Source organism: Chrysemys picta, chromosome 17, assembly GCF_011386835.1.
Source record: "Chrysemys picta bellii isolate R12L10 chromosome 17, ASM1138683v2, whole genome shotgun sequence".
Taxonomy (NCBI): domain Eukaryota; kingdom Metazoa; phylum Chordata; order Testudines; family Emydidae; genus Chrysemys; species Chrysemys picta.
In genome coordinates, this window is record NC_088807.1 from 1,664,211 (window position 1) to 1,678,886 (window position 14,676).

The 14,676-nt window shown below is 56.9% G+C and overlaps 1 protein-coding gene across 1 annotated transcript; it reads right to left on the reverse strand.

Moving 5' to 3' along the window:
• Positions 1-654: 654 nt before the first annotated feature.
• Positions 655-13,797, reverse strand: LOC101939416 (cytochrome P450 2A13-like). Its single transcript, XM_065571488.1, has 9 exons — positions 13,494-13,797; positions 12,815-12,977; positions 10,494-10,643; positions 6,626-6,786; positions 6,186-6,362; positions 5,706-5,847; positions 4,594-4,781; positions 3,456-3,597; positions 655-2,175 (listed from the first exon to the last, which is right to left on the reverse strand). The coding sequence occupies exons 1-9, from the start codon at positions 13,671-13,673 to the stop codon at positions 1,994-1,996; spliced, it is 1,485 nt and encodes a 494-aa protein (XP_065427560.1). The 5' UTR covers positions 13,674-13,797; the 3' UTR covers positions 655-1,993.
• Positions 13,798-14,676: the final 879 nt, after the last annotated feature.

Consider the following 14,676-nt stretch of genomic DNA (forward strand, 5'->3'; position numbering starts at 1 on the left):
AGACAGGCAAGAGAGACTGCGAAGTTAGTCCCCAAGATGGGCCCCTGAGTCATTTCTAGAGCCAGGCGAAATGTTTTCAGCCCGTAGTAAATTTGCCCCAAAGTGCATTTTTTCAGGACACCAAAACTAGTCATGAATTTGGGTCCAATTCAGCAAATAGTTCCAGCCACAAAAAAACTGATTTTTTTCCTTTTAAAGTTGAAAGAGTTTGTCCCCCTCCTTTCGCAATGAAATGCCTCGACTTTTCCTTTCAAAATGATACTGTTTTGAAACGTAGCTAGATTTTTACAACCCCCCCTCCCCCCCGCGAAAAAAGGGTTAAAAAAACCCAACTGAAAAATTAAACAATGAAACCGGGACAAATTGCGGTTCGGCTCAAAAGCCGCTCGGAGGAACTAACCGAAAAACGTTTCAAATGGCAGGTTGGTTTTTTTCATTTCGGTTCGGGAGGTTTTTGGTCTGGGACAATTTATTTGTCGGGTTTTTATTCCGGTGAGAAACTGAACGAAAAAACCTGGGGTGAATCGGTGTAAACCGGCCAAGTGAGACCAGCGTCAATGGCGTTACTTCACATTTACCCAGACCAGAATTTTCCCTATTCCTCCAGGCTGGCAGCACCGGCTGCTGTGAATACCGGGGAACAAAGGGGAAAGCGAGGGTTGCATGGCAGCTTTATTTTCAAAGGTGACCACTGGAGGTTGCCCTGACAGTGACTGAGTGTTGGACGCACACTCCAGTGTGGTCAGATTCATCCCGGTGCAGAGAGTAGCAGAAGTCCTGTTACCCCCACGCGAATGATCGCCCGCCCCCAGCTGAAGCCATCTGCCAATCGGAGGGCACAGCTATGGGAAAAGGTTTCTGTTTAAAAGGGAACCTGTCGAGTTTGGGGCCTGGCACAAACCTTCACCTCCAAATTCACCGTTAAAGCTGTGGGATTTTAACACAATTCATTTCCCCACCCCCTAAAAAGCCTGAACTGATAAGCCCCAAAATTGGACGTTGGAAAGATACTGTACATTTTGAAATTCGGCTGGCAACAGATTTGTTTGCCCTGAAATTCCCCGTTTGTAAATGCCCTCCTCCCCCCAAAATCTTCACAAAATCGAACGATCCCCAACGTTTCACAATCTGCAAGATGCTTGGAATGGAATTGTGTGTGTGTGTGTGAGAGAGAGAGAGAGATTGAGCCCAGGTCTACACTACGTCGCTAGGTCGACAGAAGGCAGCGTATGTCGATCTCATTATGTCAGTGGCCACACTCCAGCCTTCGCCCCACAGATGTAAGTGCCCTGCTACACAGACACTGCCTCCCTTACATCGGCTGTCTCACCAATTTCATGGGAGGAGCAGTGAAATTGACAGGAAAGTCCCTCCCCCCCAACCCTGCTCCCCAGGGTGGCTGGACACTGCTTCCGGCTGGGAGCCGGGGTGAGAAGCCCGAGCGGCCCCTGCCTTGGGAGCTGTGAAATGGACAAGGCTGCCCGGCTCCTGCCAGGGAGTGGGCTGGGGGAGGCTGAGAAGCCCCAGGAGACTTCCTCCTGCTTCCGGCGGGGAACGGGGAGCAGAGCAGGGGGACGGCCGGTCGGGAGCCTGTGGGGCAGCTGGGCTCCTGGCAGGGAGCTACCATAGGGGCGGAGAGACCAGGCTCTCAGCCCCCCACACTGCCCCTCTTAGGTGGGGGAACGTGCCCCGGTGAGGGTAGGGTGGACATGCACCATGGCTGGAAGTCGGCCTCCTATAGGTCGAGTTAGGTGTGTCGTGTAGATGAACCCTCAGAGACAGTGTCTCGTTAGGGGAGATCTCGTTCCCTTGTGCAGCCGGAAACCAGCCGCCAGATTCCCCCAGGAGATTCACCCCCTTGGCTCCTTCTTCTGATGGGCCCAGTTCTCAACATGATACATGGCCGGGTCGTTCCTTCCCCATCCCCAGGTTTCTCCCTTCCCCTCCCTCCCCAAGGCTGCCCCCAGAAATCCCGTCTGGCTCCGCGGGGCTGCTAGCGCGGGACCAGGCATATCTCGTAGCTGCGGGGCAGGGTGGCGAACCCGACCAGCTTCGGGGAGATGTCGATGTCTTTGGGCTCCACGGGGGAGCGGAAGCAGAAGTTCTGCAGGATGCTGGTGAGGAAGAGGAAGAGTTCCGTGACAGCCAGCATCTCCCCGAAACAATACCTCTTCCCTAGGAGAGAGGACAAAGGAGGCGTCATGGCCCGGCTGCAGCAGGGTGCCAGGGCAGGTGAGAATCTGGGAGGGGGTCTCACCCCTTGTTCAAACAATGCCCCAGTCTGGAGCAGTGGGGATTGCTGGGGAAATTGGGTGCCGTTCTTTTGAAGATCTGTAGAGGGGGCAGCCGCATGACATTGCTGTGCGGGGAGGGGTTAATGGTTTTCGGCAGGCCCGACTTTGATGGATAGGCACTCACAGGCCTGGTTCAAACCGATGGGGGCTCTCAGCACTGCAGCTGGGCGAATAATGGAGTTTTCAGAAAAACTGGAAAAAACAGTTTCGCACCGAACTGAAATGAAACTGTTGGCGATTTTCGTCACATGGAATGGTTGGGAAATATTTCATCTCGGCTCAACTGAAATGTTTCGTTTCGATTCAATCCAAGTTTCGATTGAGTCAAAACGAAACGTTTCGGTCGAGCCGAGATGAAATTTTTATCAACCTTTGGTTTCGATTTGCATCCTTTGAAACATTTTTGACTTAAAAAACGTGAGAGGAAATTTTGAAACTCTAACTAGTTTCTCACTGAAAAATGGAAACGTCTGGTTTAGAAAGTGTTGCAACGTTTTGATTTGTTCGGAGTTTTGGCTCCTGTCTTTCCGACACAATGTGGCGACATCGATGTGAATTTGCGACGTGGTCGCGTCTCGCCGATAAAGGGGCCGGTGGAGAATTACCCGCTCGGCTCGGTTTAACGATACTGAGCTGGGATGGACGGCGAGGACCCAGGACAGAGAACTAACACGTTCGGGACCCAGACTCTCTGGCCAGAAGGGCCCATTGGGATCATCGAGTCTGACCTCTGCCCCCCGCACACCAGTTTCACCCAGTTCCGCAGTGAGCCGAGCAACTCGTGTCTATGGGACATTTGTGTTCTCTTGAGTGACCAGTTCAGTGGCACACAGCTGATAATTACCCCAGATGTGTCCGTCGGCCTCACCCGAGGTCAGGGTACCTTTGTGCTAGGCGCTGGACAGACCCACGGGGAGAGACGGTCCCTGCCCCAAAGAGCTCACAAGGCCCCGATTCCCACAGCGCTTCAGCGCACACCTACCCCGGAGTGTGTGTGAACAGCCCCCTTGATCCCAATGGAGTGACACTGATTTACACCGGCTGGGGATCTGGCCTCACAATTCTCCGTACGCAGGGTGAGGTCTAGCAGCGGGCGGCTGGGCCAGGCCCAGATCTCGCTGCTTGGGCCGCTCGGAACCGAGCTCTGCGGGGGATTCGTACCGATTGAGAAGGGCACGAAGGCGTCGCTCTTCTTAAACTGGCCGTTCCCATCCAAGAAATGGCTGGGGTCGAAGGTGTCGGGGCTGCTGAACTGCGTGGGGTCATACAGCACGGATCCCAGCATCGGGTACACCTCCGTCCCCTGGGGGAAGAGAAGGCGACAAACAGCGATGATTAAACACAGATAACCCACAGCGCGGATGTTGGGGCACAATTCAGGGTCATTCTAACCACGGGAGGAAGTTGCAGCAAAAGCAAATATTAAATTGCTGGAGCCAGGTCAGGCCACAAACCGACGTTCACGTCTCGGCACGTGTCTCCCAACGCCCTCTGCTCTAGCTACTGCCCTCTGCTCCTCCCGGAGCTGGGAAGGGAACCCAGGAGTCCGGACTCCTCCTTCTCACCACGGAACCATGCTGCCCCTACGGATTAACACTGAGATTGCGAGCTCTATGGGGCGGCGTCTTTTGTGTGTATTTGTACAGCTCCGAGCGCGGTGGGGTCCTGGTCCGTGACTGCGGCTCCTCAGCACGATGGGAATACAAAATACAACTAATAATAATACTGGGCCAGGTCCTCACCGGCTGTAGCTTTGTTGATGTGCACCAGCAGCGGCGCTGGCCCATACACCGTACCCAGCGTGAACCTCCTGGCTTTCCGTACCCACCGGGTGGGGTTTAAGATGGCACTAGAAGTCAGGCTAAGGGTATTTATCCACATGGATGAGTGTTATTATTAGGTGTATTACGGTATCCCCCCAGCTGCGATCAGGGCCCCGTCGTGCTGGGCACTGGACAAAGGGAGCGATATTCCCTGTCCCAAAGAGCTTCCGGTGTAAATAGAAAAGTGTTGGGGAGTCATTCACGCCATTTGTTCATTTAACATGTGGGGGAAACTGAGGCACGGGGCGATGCCCTAGATCACACGCTGAGCTAGTAGTCGAGCTGGGAATAGAAACCAGGTCTCGTGATTCCCAGTCCGGTGCCGTGCCCACTAGATGACCCGACTTCCCAGAGGCAGCATCGAGCCCAGTGCACCGCCCTGTCTGCGGCACTGCGCCGGAATCCAGAGCAAGTGACAATGCTGAGCCCTACACAGCCATGGGGCGGGGCGGGGGATAGACGCCCCAGGACCCTACCTTGGGAATAGTGTATCCCCGGAACTGGGTGTCCCTGATCACCCGGCGCGCCAGGCCCATGGGGATGACGTCACAGAACCTCTGGAACTCGTGAATGACGGCGTTGGTGTAGGGCATCTGGCTCCGGTCCTCCATGCTCGGGGCGCGGTTCCGCCCGATCACCCGGTCGATCTCCTCGTGGATCTTTTCTGCGGAGACGTCAGCACAGCTCAAAGGGGGGCCCCGTGCTGAGGGCTCAGTGTGGGGCTGGCATGGAGCCGGCATACAGCTCTGTGGCCACATGGGGACACCGCCAATTCCAGCAAACTTCCCGTGGGAGCTGAGATCAGGATCCGGCACTAACCCCAGTGCAGGCAGGGAGTGACTCTGGAGTGACCCCAGGGAGCTGAGATCAGGATCCGGCCCTGTCCCCATTGCAGAAGGGAGTGACTCTGGAGTGACCCCAGGGGAGCTGAGATCAGGATCCGGCCCTGTCCCCATTGCAGAAGGGAGTGACTCTGGAGTGACCCCAGGGGAGCTGAGATCAGGATCCGGCCCTGTCCCCATTGCAGAAGGGAGTGACTCCGGAGTGACCCCAGGGGAGCTGAGATCATGATCGGGCTCTGTCCCCATTGCAGAACGGAGTGACTCTGGAGTGACCCCAGGGGAGCTGAGATCAGGATCCGGCCCTGTCCCCATTGCAGAAGGGAGTGACTCTGGAGTGACCCTGGGGAGCTGAGATCAGGATCCGGCCCTGTCCCCATTGCAGTCAGGGGGTGACTCTGGAGTGACCCCGGGGAGCTGAGATCAGGATCCGGCCCTGCCCCATTGCAGTCAGTGGTTAACTCTGGATTGACCTCGGGTGAATAGAGGTCAGAATACAACCCCTGGCATTCAGTTGCCATAGCCCCACTGGCCTGGCTGACCCGGCATTCCCTGACCGTCGGCTTCCTTTGACTCACGACGGAGCGACACAGACAGGACACAAACTTGCTGCCGAGCTGTGACTGTCCGGCCCCATCTGGAGCTGGCGTAAGGGGAGGAACCGCCGCTGCCCTCAGCAGAACCCGGCTGATTTACCCCAGCTGAGGATCCGGCCCTTTGCCTTTCCTTTGTCCTCCCTTTCCCGTTACCTTCGATCTCCGGGTATTTCAGCAGGATCAGGAAGCCGTAGCGCAGGGTGGTGCTGACGGTCTCCGTCCCGGCGAAGAAGACGGAGAGCGCCGTCAGAACAATGTTCTTCAGGAAAAACTCGGAGGAAGGATTTTCCTTTTCCTTTAACAGACCACAGGGGAAGGAAGGGACATTTGAGAGAACTCCGGGGGTGGGTCTGAGCTCAGAGTCCCTGCGCTCACAGCCACCAGGTGGGAGCAGGGCCCCCCCGGTCAGGGTGCTGCACAAAAATGGAGCAAAAGACAATCCCTGCTCCTGGGTGCTTACAGTCTGAGAGGCTGGCTCTCCAACCATTGTATGGATGGGGAAACTGAGGCACAGTGATTCGACTAAGGCCACCCGGGGGGTCAGAGCCCGGATTGCCTGAGTTCCAGCCCAGTTTGGTCTCTCAGGCCTGATACTGACAACGCTGAGCTGTCCCCTCCGGCTACGGCCGGTACCTGCTGCATTTTGACCAGGAAGCAGTCGATGAAATCCCGAGGGGCGCTGGGGTCCAGGGTCTCCTGGTTCGCCTTCACCTTCCTCTCGATGAACTTCTCCAGCCCCTCCAGCTGCTTGAACGCTGCGCGCTGGGGGCCGGGCAGGTAGCGCATGGTGTCCGAGAACATCTCGTAGAGCTGGGGGGCAGGGAGAGCAGAGAGCCCGCTGAACACGGGGTGGGTTGAGAGCTGATCTATCCATCCCCGGACACACCCCTCTGTCTGTCCATCTCTCCCCATTCACACTGTCCATCCCCCGACATTCCCCTGTATCTATTTCATACCCATCACTGCAGGTCCTAGGTTTTCCTCTTCGCTGCCCTCCCAGCGTTCTCGCATCCCCCTCCGCTCCCCTAGCTACCCAGCGCTCCCCCCGATCCCTGCAGGCCCCCCGGGTGTACCTGCCCCCAGGCCGTGGCAGTGAAGCGGAAGCTTTCATTGATCATGTGGAGCAGGGAGAGGAACTCCTTGTCCTCGTAGTCGAACCGGTCCCCGAAGACCACGGAGCTGATGACGTTGGACACCGTGCGGCTCAGGAAGTAGGTGGGGTCAAAGAGCAAACCTAGGGGGGTAAAACCAGTGTTGGGTGGGGCACAGGCGAGCCGGGGGGTTGTGCCTCGGACCGTCTCCCCTCCATGGATCCCACAGCCCCCCCTCCCCCCGAGTCGCTCCTGTCCCGCCCCCTGCCGTCTTCACGTGTGTGTCAGCAGGGGAACGATCCTGCTACGGCGGGAACTTTTCTGGCACACGGACTGGCCACAGGATCCGAGTCCTCGCTCCCACTTCCTTCACCCTCCCACGCAGCAAAGTCCTTGTAACCCCGACAGGGCTGGGCCCTGGATTCTGGGGGGCTGCACCCTGACTCTCATCGGGGTCACTTCGAAGAGGGGCCAGGGTGTCCCCACGGTGTCCCCTCGCTCCGCACCGGCCGCTTCCCCAACCCACGGATCCGAGCATTACATTCAAACCAAATACAAACTGTATTAAACACCTGTAAGACCTCAGGTGCAATGGGAGAGGTAGGGAACAAGGACCCCACCCCATGGGCTCGGGGACATTGCACCCGGCCGGCTCTGGGATGGGAGACCAGTTCACCACCTTTTCCTCACCTGTCCCAGGCCCCGGCTCTGCTGTGGTGGCCCCGGGTCGGACCCCTGCTCTGGCGGTGCCCACCCACTCAGACACCAGGTGGCAGGACGCTTGTCCCCAGCGTCACCCCCGCATGTGGGTCACAGCCCTTCTCTGCTTCAGACAGCTCCGGTTCACATGGAGGATAGACCCCCCCGGGCTCTTAACTCTCCCCATTGGCCTGGGGGACTGTCAGTCTCAGGATGTTTATTTCTCATTGGACCTACCCCTTTCTTTTGGTACCAGGAGAGGGTCACCATAAAACGCACTGAGCGTCAGTGGGGGCCGACGGTGCCCCGTACACCTGGCAGAACTGTACCTGGCGGGTCGGCCCCGCAGGGCCGTGCAGAGGTGGCGTGGGGGAGAACTAGCCCAGCCCCCGTGAGCCGCCGGTTCTCTCCCCGGCTCCGCCGCTGTCTGAGCCCGTCCCCGGGAACGCAGCGGATCCCAGACGGACCCCAGGCAGCGTGTGGTTTATGGGAGTGTCAACAAGAGAGCAAGTATCAGGGGGTAGCCGTGTTAGTCTGTATCTACAAAAACAACAAGGAGTCTGGTGGCACCTTAAAGACTAACAGATTGATTTGGGCCTAAGCTTTCGTGAGTAAAAACCTCACTTCTTCGGATGCATAGAGTGAAAGTTACAGATACAAGCATCATATACTGACCTATGGAGAGCAGGGAGTTACTTCGCAAGTGGAGACCCAGTGCTGACGGGGCCAATTCAATCAGGTTGGATGTGGTCCACTCCCAATAATAGATGAGGAGGTGTCAATTCCAGGAGAGGAAAAGCTGCTTCTGTACTACATCCACCCTGATTGAATTGGCCCTGTCAGCACTGGGTCTCCACTTGCGAAGTAACTCCCTGCTCTCCATAGGTCAGTATATGATGCCTGCATCTGTAACTTTCACTCTATGCATCCGAAGAAGTGAGGTTTTTACCCACGAAAGCTTATGCCCAAATAAATCTGTTAGTCTTTAAGGTGCCACCAGACTCCTTGTTGTTTTTAACAAGAGAGCAGCACACCCACACGCAAGCCTCAACTCCGCCGTTCCAAAGTTCTTCAGCCGATATTGACGAACGCTTTTTCTGCCTAGCGCGGAGGTTCGTTTGCTGACCCAGCTCTCTGTTTATCTGCTCGAAACGCTGGCCCAGCTCTTTGCCTGTCTGTTCCCCTTCCCGGCCAGACACGCAGGCAGCTTTTCACATGTCCTGACACCTCAGAGACACAGGCTACATAGTACGGCCTATGGTGGCGTCCTGGTCACACAAGTAACCAGGCAGAGCAGGGGGTTGAGCCCACGCCTCCTAGGCTAGAACCCCACTCGCTGGCCTGCGGGGTGAGCACTTCCCTAGTCCGTGACTCAGTTTCCCCACCTGCACAATGGGCGTTATGACACTGACCATCTTGACAAAGGTGCGCAGGTCAGAACCTCAGCTGGTATAAACTGGGGTCGAGGTCAACGGAGTGATGACAATTCACACCAGCTGGGGGTCTGGCCCCACTGACTGTAACAGAGCCCTGGGCAGTTTGCACCAGCTGGGGGTCTGGCCCCACTGACTGTAACAGAGCCCTGGGCAGTTTGCACCAGCTGGGGGTCTGGCCCCACTGACTGTAACGGAGCTCTGGGCAGTTTGCACCAGCTGGGGGGTCTGGCCCCATTGACTGTAACGGAGCCCTGGGCAGTTTGCACCAGCTGGGGGTCTGGCCCCACTGACTGTAACAGAGCTCTGGGCAGTTTGCACCAGCTGGGGGTCTGGCCCCATTGACTGTAACGGAGCTCTGGGCAGTTTGCACCAGCTGGGGGTCTGGCCCCACTGACTGTAACAGAGCCCTGGGCAGTTTGCACCAGCTGGGGGTCTGGCCCCACTGACTGTAACAGAGCCCTGGGCAGTTTGCACCAGCTGGGGGTCTGGCCCCATTGACTGTAACGGAGCTCTGGGCAGTTTGCACCAGCTGGGGGTCTGGCCCCATTGACTGTAACGGAGCTCTGGGCAGTTTGCACCAGCTGGGGGTCTGGCCCCACTGACTGTAACGGAGCTCTGGGCAGTTTGCACCAGCTGGGGGTCTGGCCCCACTGACTGTAACAGAGCCCTGGGCAGTTTGCACCAGCTGGGGGTCTGGCCCCACTGACTGTAACAGAGCCCTGGGCAGTTTGCACCAGCTGGGGGTCTGGCCCCACTGACTGTAACAGAGCTCTGGGCAGTTTGCACCAGCTGGGGGTCTGGCCCCACTGACTGTAACAGAGCTCTGGGCAGTTTGCACCAGCTGGGGGTCTGGCCCCACTGACTGTAACAGAGCTCTGGGCAGTTTGCACCAGCTGGGGGTCTGGCCCCATTGACTGTAACAGAGTTCTGGGCAGTTTGCACCAGCTGGGGGTCTGGCCCCATTGACTGTAACAGAGCCCTGGGCAGTTTGCACCAGCTGGGGGTCTGGCCCCATTGACTGTAACAGAGCTCTGGGCAGTTTGCACCAGCTGGGGGTCTGGCCCCACTGACTGTAACAGAGCTCTGGGCAGTTTGCACCAGCTGGGGGTCTGGCCCCATTGACTGTAACAGAGCTCTGGGCGGTTCACATCAGCTGGGGGTCTGGCCCCACTGACTGTAACAGAGCCCTGGGCAGTTTGCACCAGCTGGGGGTCTGGCCCCATTGACTGTAACGGAGCTCTGGGTGGTTCACACCAGATGGGGGTCTGGCCCCATTGACCTCAGTGGAGCTCTGGGCGGTTCCCACCAGCTGGGGGTCTGCCCCCATTGACCCCAATGGAGCTCTGGGCGGTTCCCGCCAGCTGGGGGTCTGCCCCCATTGATCCCAGTGGAGCTCTGGGCGGTTCCCAGCAGCTGGGGGTCTGGCCCCATTGACCCCAGTGGAGCTCTGGGCGGTTCCTGCCAGCTGGGGGTCTGGCCCCATTGACCCCAGTGGAGCTCTGGGCGGTTCCTGCCAGCTGGGGGTCTGCTCCCATTGACCCCAGTGGAGCTCTGGGCGGTTCCCAGCAGCTGGGGGTCTGGCCCCATTGACCCCAGTGGAGCTCTGGGCGGTTCCCGCCAGCTGGGGTCTGGCTCCATTGACCCCAATGGAGCTCTGGGCGGTTCCCGCCAGCTGGGGTCTGGCCCCCGACTCCCTGGCCCCGGCACCGACAAACCTTTCGTGCCCCGCAAGGCTTCCAGCAGGAAATGAGCCTCCTCCTGGATCCGCTCCTCGATGCCTCGCTTCCCCACCCCGAAGTTCCTCAGCGTGGTGATGGAGAACCGGCGCAGCTGCTTCGCCCGCTCCCCGTTGCTGAAGGCCACTCCTGGGGGGGGGGGGAGCAAGGAACCAGACCGTGAGGCAGGGGGCCCGGGTGGGGTACTTCAAACCGCGGCACAACGCAATCAACCACTAGGGGACGCTAACGAGGACCCTTTCCGCAGGCCGGTCCTGCCCTGAGCTGGGCTGCGGATTTATTTTATTCCCTGTATCGTGGGGGCAGCTGGCGGCTGGGATCCGACGGCATTAGATGCTGAACAAACATATAACACCGAGAGCCAGTTCGTGCCCTGAAAAATGTGTGTGTGTGGGGGGGGGGGGGAATCTCTCTCCTGCCATCCATCTCCACCCTCCGAAAAACAGAGGCTAGGGACACCATTCCTTACCCATCATGGCTAATAGCCATTAAAGGACTTAACCTCCATGAATTTATCTAGTTCTCTTTTAAACCCTGTTATGGTCCTAGCCTTCACAACATCCTCAGGCAAGGAGTTCCACAGGTTGACTGTGCGCCGTGTGAAGAAGAACTTCCTTTGATTTGTTTTAAACCTGCTGCCCATTAGTTTCATTTGGTGGCCCCTAGTTCTTATATTATGGGAACAAGTAAATAACTTTTCCTTCTTCACTTTCTCCACATCACTCATGATTTTATAGACCTCTATCATATCCCCCCTTAGTCTCCTCTTTTACAGGCTGAAGAGTCCTAACCTCTTTAATCTCTCCTCATATGGGACCCGTTCTAAACCCCTAATCATTTTCGTTGCCCTTCTCCGAACCTTTTCTAGTGCCAGTATATCTTTTTTGAGATGAGGAGACCACATCTGTACGCAGTATTGGAGATGTGGGCGTACCATCAATTTATAGAAGGGCAATAAGATATTCTCCGTCTTCTTCTCTATCCCCTTTTTAATGATTCCTAACATCCTGTTTGCTTTTTTGACCACCTCTGCACACTGCGTGGACGTCTTCAGAGAACTATCCACAATGACTCCAAGATCTCTTTCCTGACTTGTTGTAGCTAAATTAGCCCCCATCATATTGTATGTATAGTTGGGGTTATTTTTCCCAATGTGCATTACTTTACATTTATCCACATTAAATTTCATTTGCCATTTTGTTGCCCCATCACTTAGTTTTGTGAGATCTTTTTGAAGTTCTTCACAGTCTGCTTTGGTCTTAACTATCTTGAGCAGTTTAGTATCGTCTGCAAACTTTGCCACCTCACTGTTTACCCCTTTCTCCAGATCATTTATGAATAAGTTGAATAGGATTGGTCCTAGGACTGACCCTTGGGGAACACCACTAGTTACCCCTCTCCAGTCTGAGAATTTACCATTAATTCCTGCCCTTTATTCCCTGTCTTTTAACCAGTTCTCAATGCATGAAAGGATCTTCCCTCTTATCCCATGACAGCTTTATTTACATAAGAGCCTTTGGTGAGGGACCTTGTCAAAGGCTATCTGGAAATCTAAGTACACTATGTCCACTGGATCCCCCTTGTTCACACGTTTGTTGACCCCTTCAAAGAACTCTAATAGATTAGAAAGACACGATTTCCCTTCTGATGGAGCAGAATTCCCTGGAAACCCCGTGTTCCTTGTCTGCCCCTCCTGCACGTTCACGTGTCTTTGAGGTCTCCACATTTTCATTTTTTATCCCCTCGTTTCTTAACTTCAAGGAGGTTTTCACCGAAAACAAATGGAAACGACACCGAATGAAATGTAGAAGGGGAGGGGATTTTATTGGCTTTCCGCCCCCTTCTAAAGGAGAGCTTTTGCCGTCAAAAAATTGACTTTGGACCCACTGAGACGTTCCCCTTGCGTAGCCTGGCACAGCTGAGCGGTGGATCTGTCTCTGGGAGGCTGGGCCCTGCGCCGATCGGTGTTCACATAAAGACAGCGACTATTTCTGGGATTGCTGGGAACGGCCCCACCCGCCCCCTGCTCTGCTCTGCCCCAAGTTTTGGGCACGTCTCCAGCTGGAGCAGGTCGGGACTCCTAGGGTGACCAGATGTCCCGATTTTATAGGGACAGTCCCGGTTTGTGGGTCTTTTTCTTATATAGGCTCCTATTACCCCCGACCCCCATCCCGATTTTTCACACTTGCTGTCTGGTCACCCTAGTCGGGACTAAGTGGATTTTCACCAGCCGCAGCCCCGGCCGGGACCTGCCCCCTCTGCGCCCCCCGGCTCGCTCCCCTCCCACGGACGCCACTGACCGTAGCCATGGAAGATCCAGTCGAAGGTGGCTTGTTTCCCACGCCCGCCGAAGTCCTCGGCCTGGTCCACTAGGGCCTCCGTCACCGCCCGGTAGCCACACAGCACCACCACCCGCCGGGGGCCCAGGTGGAGGGTGTAGACGGGGCCGTAGTGCTCGCTGATCTGCCACGGAGACGGAGACATCGTGAAACACGGGGATGGAGCATCAGGGACACACAGAGACACGGGCCCTGCCCCTCCTTGCCCCCCCACAAAGCACCCCCAGCCCTCACCTCTCCCCCTCCCAACCAACCCCTCCCCATCTGCACCATCCCCCCACCATCCGCCCTTCTGCTCCCCCATCCCAGCCCACCACCTTTCCCTTCCCACACTCCCCCACCCCATGACCCCCGTGCCCACACCCCCAACCTTTGCCCCTCTCCCCCACACAGCAAACCCTGTCCCACCCCACCCAGCCTGCCCCTCCTCCATGCCCCACCTCTGCCCCCCACGCCTCTCCCCAGCACAGCTCCCCCTCCCCAGCTCCTAAAGACCGAGCAGGGCGGGGGTTGCCAGGTTTGGCTGGACGCATTGCTAGAGATGTCAGCACATGAAATCCTCTCTGATGAAAGATGAAGCTTGAATTCCCGGGGGGTTGGCACCACTATCCGCGGGGCTCCCCGGGACGGGGCCACCCACCTTCATCAGCGACTTGCGCATGTCGCGGAGCTCCACCTGCAGCAGGTTCCCGAGGAGGGGCAGCGGGGGGGGCCCCGGGGGCATTGCCCCCCGGCCCTGCATTTGCCGCCAGGTGGAGAGGAGCAGGAGGTAGGACAGGCAGATGACCAGGACCAGGGCGACGGCTCCCAGGAGATCCATGGCGGGCTGAGAGCCTCTTGCGCTCCGCTGCCCTTCTCCGCGCTGCAGGCGGCTATATACCCGCCCAGCCCGCCTGGCATCTGCCTCTTGCACAACCCGCTTGTGCAACTGCGGTCTGGCTGCCCTCCACCCCCGGGGGGGCGGGAGAACAAGGGGTTCAGGGCTCCCGGGGCACAAGGGCTGCAGGGTCACCGTTTGCCCGCCCTCCCGTCGGGCCGCGCCCAGTTCACAGTTTTTCCAGTTTGACCAAACATCGTTGCGGGGGGGTGAGGCTGGGAAAACTTCAGCCAAAGACATGGGGCTGGAAGGAGCCTCCCAGCCCAGCCCCCAGGGAGCGCAGGCCACCCCGGTGGAGAGTCCATCCTGCGCCGCAACTTCCCCAACGCCGCCTTCGCGCTGGGTCGCCGGTTCGCCCCCCGCTGCTCCAGAACCGCTCCCCTGGGAGGGTGAGTCGTGCCCAGCTCCTCTGCCAACCTTGTCCTGTGGCTTCCCTGCCTGGCGTCCCCCCGGTGCATGTGGAGAGGGCAAGCGGATTTCATTCTCCCTAGTAGGGTGAGTATTTTAAACACTCAAAACCAAACCAACCAGTTCGCAACAAAATACTTTTAAAACCCACAAACAATGGAAGCATCAACCGCAGGGTGGAATTGATTGAAATCACTAGTCGGGAAGACTGGATTTAACCAGGGATTTCGACATAAAAGTGCATTCTTGGTGGTGGTTGTTCTTCCCAACTCCCAGAGAGATGTAGGTTTCATTTTTAGAAGGTACACACGAAACATTTTCAACAATGATTTGTTTTGAAAACGTTTCAGGTGAGCTTTACGGCTGTATCAGAAAATGAAGGATTGGGTGGTTATTTCCTTTACCACAGGTCACTGAAGCAGATACATATGAAGCCATTGGGAGGTGAACTATCTCCAATTCAACAGGTTAATCATTAATATTTGGAGGATTTTCTTGCCAGGCTGTATTAGGAGGAGACCATCACCAGCCAGACATT